At 37.8% G+C, this 5,942-nt stretch overlaps 1 protein-coding gene across 1 annotated transcript; it reads right to left on the reverse strand.

The window, feature by feature from the left end:
• Positions 1-542: 542 nt before the first annotated feature.
• LOC121865630 lies at positions 543-4,670 on the reverse strand. The gene is made up of 4 exons (XM_042365151.1): positions 4,579-4,670; positions 2,764-2,971; positions 1,584-1,706; positions 543-1,067 (listed from the first exon to the last, which is right to left on the reverse strand). The coding sequence occupies exons 2-4, from the start codon at positions 2,937-2,939 to the stop codon at positions 947-949; spliced, it is 420 nt and encodes a 139-aa protein (XP_042221085.1). The 5' UTR covers positions 2,940-2,971; positions 4,579-4,670; the 3' UTR covers positions 543-946.
• Positions 4,671-5,942: the final 1,272 nt, after the last annotated feature.

Here is a 5,942-nt window from a genome sequence, read left to right on the forward strand (position 1 = left end):
AAGTCACACGCTCATACAGGTGAGGTCGGCAGCGGCATCATTAACCTCCTTAACGTTTAAATATGATATTATTATGACTATGGGAGAGTGATTTTTAATAGAGGTCTCAAGAGAAAGGGTCATGATATTATGTAAGTTGACGCTGTATAAGTAACGTTGCTTATCTGTTGTGTGTAAAGCTGAGGTTTACACTACCATAAGAGTCTTCTTGACAGAGAACAAGACACACCCTCCCTACGTGTGTGGGTTGAGGATATATGGAGGCAGGTGTGGGTATATCTAGCTTCATTCTGTGTGACCCATGATCCAGCCCTCAAGAGGAGTAAACACAGTGGATAATGTGACTTAGTGAGTCACCATAATCATTACTTTTACACTAAATTATAATTCTCTTATGGTCTGCCTACGAGACCTCACTTGAGATATTACAAACTTGTGTACAGTACAGTACAGTACACTACAGTAGGGTACTGTACTGTAATGGACTGTATTTATTATTGGTTGGCTTTCTTCAGTGGTTTAGGTTATATACATAAACAGTGTTTGCTGTGCAATATTTTATTATATTCTGCCAATATTCTCTAAATGATTAATAGATAATATATAATGTCTTGATAAAGTCTTACACAAGTAGTGATGACATGTCTCTATAAAGTGCTGTATTGGTTAGGTTACATTGGGTCATGTTCGAGGTGATAAATTTAGGGTTTGCTGGGGATAGGTGGGTTAGGTCATTAAGGGACAGGTTACATTAGGCCAGGCTGACATAGGAAGGTTTGGTCAGGTTTCCGGGTCCGGGGGTTAGTGAAGCCTGGAACACTAGCATGTCACTCCTTCAGATGAACAAATCCCAAGGAATTCCTCATAGTGGTCCTGGTAGTCGTGGTGCAGGTAAGAGAGAGGCAGCTGCTTCTCACACTACTTGTTGTAGTTGGTCATTGGTTTGTTATCTTAGGCACGTGATGGAACAATTGTACCCAGTGGAGTCATTCACGCCTTTGGTTATGAATTCGAGTTTCATCGCGTTGGTGGGGAAGACGCCGTTAGGTTTAACATTCCCGCAGAGTCTGTTGAGGATAACGCCATCATATAGTAATTAACATTGGCTGGTTATAGTGACAGGCAGGAGGTTATAGTGAGGTATTATTATCAGTTTATGCTCAGACTGAGGAGACAAAGTATTCGAGGTAACAGGAGTAATAATGTGTTAGTGGTTGTAATTAAAGTAATAGTTATTGAAACATCAGAAGTTAGTAAGAGTGTTATTACTTGATAATATTACCAACATCAAAAGTAAAGGTTTAATGATAGATAAAAATAATGCAAGTATTGTTATGACTGGATCACATATTGTCTTTATGTCCAGTAACTACTAATGTTACTGTCAATATCACACACAGAAGCAGTAGTTGTTGTAGTAGTAGTAGTAGTGTAATTTTAAGGAGAACCGGTATTGTAATACTATTTGCATTGTATAATAACAATAGCAGTAAAAGTTGTTTTTTTTAGTTTGTAGTAAAGGTAGTAAGAATAACAGTAGTAGAGGTGGTGGTGGTGGTGGTGTTGTACCGGGTAACACATACGTGGAGGAAGTGGTGTCGTAGGATATGATGAGTCGTTCATTGTCACAGTCTTCCAGGTTAAATACTTCGCAGGCGACTCCAAGCTTGGCACTCGGTGACTGGCAGACGATATTCTGTTGACAACTGTGGGAAGGAGTGAACACCTGTAGACGTTATTGTGGAAGACGGAATAATCTTAGAGGAATACAGGTGTTGGTGGAAGTAACACCTGTGGTGGTGATAATGTTAGAGGAACACAGGTAGAACTAACACCTGTAATCGTCTTTGTATCCTCGGGAAGGTTACAGTTTGAACCTAATCCCTTATTTATGCTCTGGAAAAGTACAACAAATCTTAAGCACTAGCTGTGGCACCACGCGACAAACCCACAACAGAGACTAAGATCAAACACTGTCACTACAGGTTAAAGACTGGCCAACCACCGGCCACCGTCATAGTTGTCGACGCACGTAAATAATATAGCGAAAGTGGCTAGATTGTGGTTGGAAATTGCTAAAATGCCTTAAAAGCAGGACAAGAAAAACAAATGCTACAGTGTAAAAAAAGCCATAAGAAAAAAATGGTATACTTTCAACATTTCATATGTGGCTGTAATAGCAACTAAATAAAAAAATTATAATAATGCGCGTGGCTGAAGAACAAGGAAAAGCAGTACATGGCACTACAGTTTACCCCAAAAACTGCTCGCAGCTAAGTTGACACCACCGTACAGGCGTACACGTGACTTATCAGCTGACGAGAACTGAACAAGATCTCTACTGTTTCCACCTCCCATCTCTCACAGTCTCTCTCTCTCTCTCTCTCTCTCGTCATTACAGTTTCATGTTTCTTTCCGTGGAGAAAATGATGGAAGCTGAAATTCCGGACTTTTGAAGAATTTAAAAATTCCTTCCGGATGAAGATTTCGAGACCTAAATGGAGGACATGTCCGGGAAAATACGGACGTATGGCAACCCTGGTCTTAGACATATTGGAACACCTTTAATTTAAGAGAAACATTAAACACCTTGAGGATCCTCGTTTAAAAGTTACAGTAACTTACGTTAATATGACTGCAGACGTGAACATGTATTTAACTGAAGCAACAGCACAAACATATTGACCTGAGACTACCTGTATTGTTATGGTGTACCTGTAGTGTTATGGTGTACGTGTGAAGGTGAACTGGGGATGATCTTACCTGCTCTTGTTGGTCAGGCGGGCGGGGTAACCTGGTGACTGCACCAAGACCACATCGCCGAGATTCATGGTGTGGGAGACACACGGAAGGATCACTGGATCTACCGGAGCAGTTTTGTTGTCTATTGCTCCCACAACCGTGACGGTCACCACCAGTAGCGTCAACATGTACTTCATCCTCAAACAACTTGTTCACTTTTCTGTAACAACTGAACAAGTTTTGTGGGTTAATAAAGTGTTTATTATCACATATAAAAGTTATCTCCTACGACTTAGAATATAATATGAAATGTTTAATGTTGATGTTAGCAGTAATAATAATTGTTTATGTTTTCACCTTAGTTACACCTTGATCTGAATTAGTAAAAGCAACATACATCATTAATTCTGTTTTAGCCGATCTCGTAGATCTGATAGTGTGGCTTATGATACTTTCAAGCTTTTTAACAATTAAGCAATTTTCAATTTAAACTGACTATATATATATAATAGTAATAATTATGTTACACTGTTTAATTTGCCTCATTATCTTCAGCTTTTGAGAACAAGTTAAAAAGTAATAGCGGATACTGTACTGTACTGTAATATATAGTACTGTACTGCACTGTGCTGTACTAAACAGTACTGCACTGCACTACACTGTGCTGTACTAAACAGTACTGCACTGCACTACACTGTGCTGTACTAAACAGTACTGCACTGCACTACACTGTGCTGTACTAAACAGTACTGCACTGCACTACACTATGCTGTAATATGCAATACTCTACCTTTTAGTACTGTATTGCGCTGTGCTGTACTAAACAGTACTGCACTGCACTGCACTATGCTGTACTATGCAATACTGTACCTTTTAGTACTGTACTGCGCTGTGCTGTACTATACAGTACTGTGCTGTACTATACCTCTTAGTACTGTACTGCACTGTGCTGTACTGTACCTTTCAGTACTGTCCTGCACTGTGCTGTACTGTACCTTTTAGTACTGTACTGCACTGTGCTGTACTGTACTTTTCAGTACTGTCCTGCACTGTGCTGTACTATACAGTACTGTGCTGTACAATAAACAGTATAACTTAACTTGAGGGAAGGTTGTTGGTATATCGTGTGTATGTTTATGCATGTAACTGGCGGCGTGTATCACGCTCTGTATGTTAATTACCGACTACAGCCCATACAAGTATTTTTAACATTATTGTCAAACGTTAGAAAGTGAGAGACTACCACTACCAGGTATAACTTGTTAATGTTAACTACAAGTTATATTGGTCACGTGTTGTGATGGTCTATATTACAGTACTACCACTACCAGGTATAACTTGTTAATGTTAACTACAAGTTATATTGGTCACGTGTTGTGATGGTCTATATTACAGTACTACCACTACCAGGTATAACTTGTTAATGTTAACTACAGGTTATATTGGTCACGTGTTGTGATGGTCTACATTACAGTACTACCACTACCAGGTATAACTTGTTAATGTTAACTACAGGTTATATTGGTCACGTGTTGTGATGGTCTATATTACAGTACTACCACTACCAGGTATAACTTGTTACTGTTAACTACAAGTTATATTGGTCACGTGTTGTGATAGTATATACTACCACTACAGGTATAACTTGTTAAATGTTAACAACAAGTTATATTGGTCACGTGTTGTGATGGTCTATATTACAGTACTACCACTACCAGGTATAACTTGTTAATGTTAACTACAGGTTATAATGGTCACGTGTTGTGATGGTCTAACAACTCGGTTATGGCGGGGTATAAGTTTACTAATACACTTCGCTTGACACACAATACTCACCTGTGTACAGGTGTACTAGTAATAGTGTTGTGCTTCTCCTCCTCCTCGCAGGCCAATATAAACACTCCCCCCCCCCTTCACCCCAACTCCCACAATGCATCACTACACCGCCGAGTTTCTCATCCATATTTTATAGAAACATTTAAGAGTGACAATATACATAAATGACAGGTAAAGAGATTTACCTGTTGATGAAGGTACTCTACACCTGAGTACACCTGAACACCTTGTTGATGAACCACTGTATTAACTCCACTATACAAATGAGTTAACATTAATGACTTGGTGCCGCATGTATGTATGTATGAATATATGTATGTATCTATGTATGTACGTATGCATATTACAGATTCAGTTTTGAAAAATAATGAATATTTTCGGCAAATGGGGATATTAATTAATTAATTTATATTTTTTGCTAATTAATTTCTATTATAATATATTGCCTATTTTCTTTAATGCGTCGTTTACTATTACAGTGTAAGATAACCAGATTATATCGTTAGTAGGTTAGGTTAGGTTAGGTTAGTATGGTTTACTTGCCAATTCTGACCAGTTAGAAGTTAACACAAAATACACAAGATATTCCATGCCTAACCTAACCTATAAATGGAATATTACATTTTGCCACATAGGAATTTCCATGAAGGTTTAGCAATGAAAATACAAATTATCCATATTTGTCAAAAAAAAAATGAGTTTGTTTTCAAAGTTTAATAGGTGATTATCCCTATTCAACGAGACGTAGGTGATTATCCCTATTTAACGAGACGTAGGTGATTATCCCTATTTAACGAGACGTAGGTGATTATCCCTATTTAACGAGACAGTAGATATTTAAATAGGTGATTATCGCTATTTAACGAGATGTAGGTGATTATCGCTATTTAACCAGACAGAAGATATTTTAATAGGTGATTATCCCTATTTAACGAGACGTACCGAGTAGAGACGCTGCCGTGTTGTGTGTCAGAGGAAGAGCGTCTTGGGAAGCTAAGTCAACAACACATATAGTCAGTTTATGAGGCCGCTCACACCTTAACTAACTTAGCTGCTGTTGTTAGATTAGGTGTAGAGAGGGGAGGTTGGACGCCGTTAATAGTAGTTGGTGTTGGTATTATTGTAGACATTGTGGTGGTACAATACTATTAAGATAAGTAGTACCTGTAGTAATCTAGTTATCTTATAATAGTAAACGACGCCTTAAAGAAAATAGGCAATACTTATTTTATAAACGAATTAATAGAAATTAATTAGCAGAGAATATAAATATATTAATAAAAATCTCCATTTGCCCAAAACATTCATTATTTTTCAAAACTGAATCTGGACTAATAATGATAATAATAATAATAATGATAATA

Source organism: Homarus americanus, unplaced genomic scaffold (genome assembly GCF_018991925.1).
Source record: "Homarus americanus isolate GMGI-L3 unplaced genomic scaffold, GMGI_Hamer_2.0 scaffold30386, whole genome shotgun sequence".
Taxonomy (NCBI): domain Eukaryota; kingdom Metazoa; phylum Arthropoda; class Malacostraca; order Decapoda; family Nephropidae; genus Homarus; species Homarus americanus.

What these genes read in the sequence shown, in the direction of transcription:
- LOC121865630 (XM_042365151.1), bottom strand. Translation starts at nt 2,939, where the DNA reads ATGAAGTACATGTTGACGCTACTGGTGGTGACCGTCACGGTTGTGGGA. An exon ending in CGCCTGACCAACAAGAGCAG is followed by an intron (nt 1,707 to 2,763) that starts GTAAGATCATCC and finishes TCCTTCCCACAG; the next exon opens with TTGTCAACAGAATATCGTCT. An exon ending in TACGACACCACTTCCTCCAC is followed by an intron (nt 1,068 to 1,583) that starts GTATGTGTTACC and finishes TATCCTCAACAG; the next exon opens with ACTCTGCGGGAATGTTAAAC.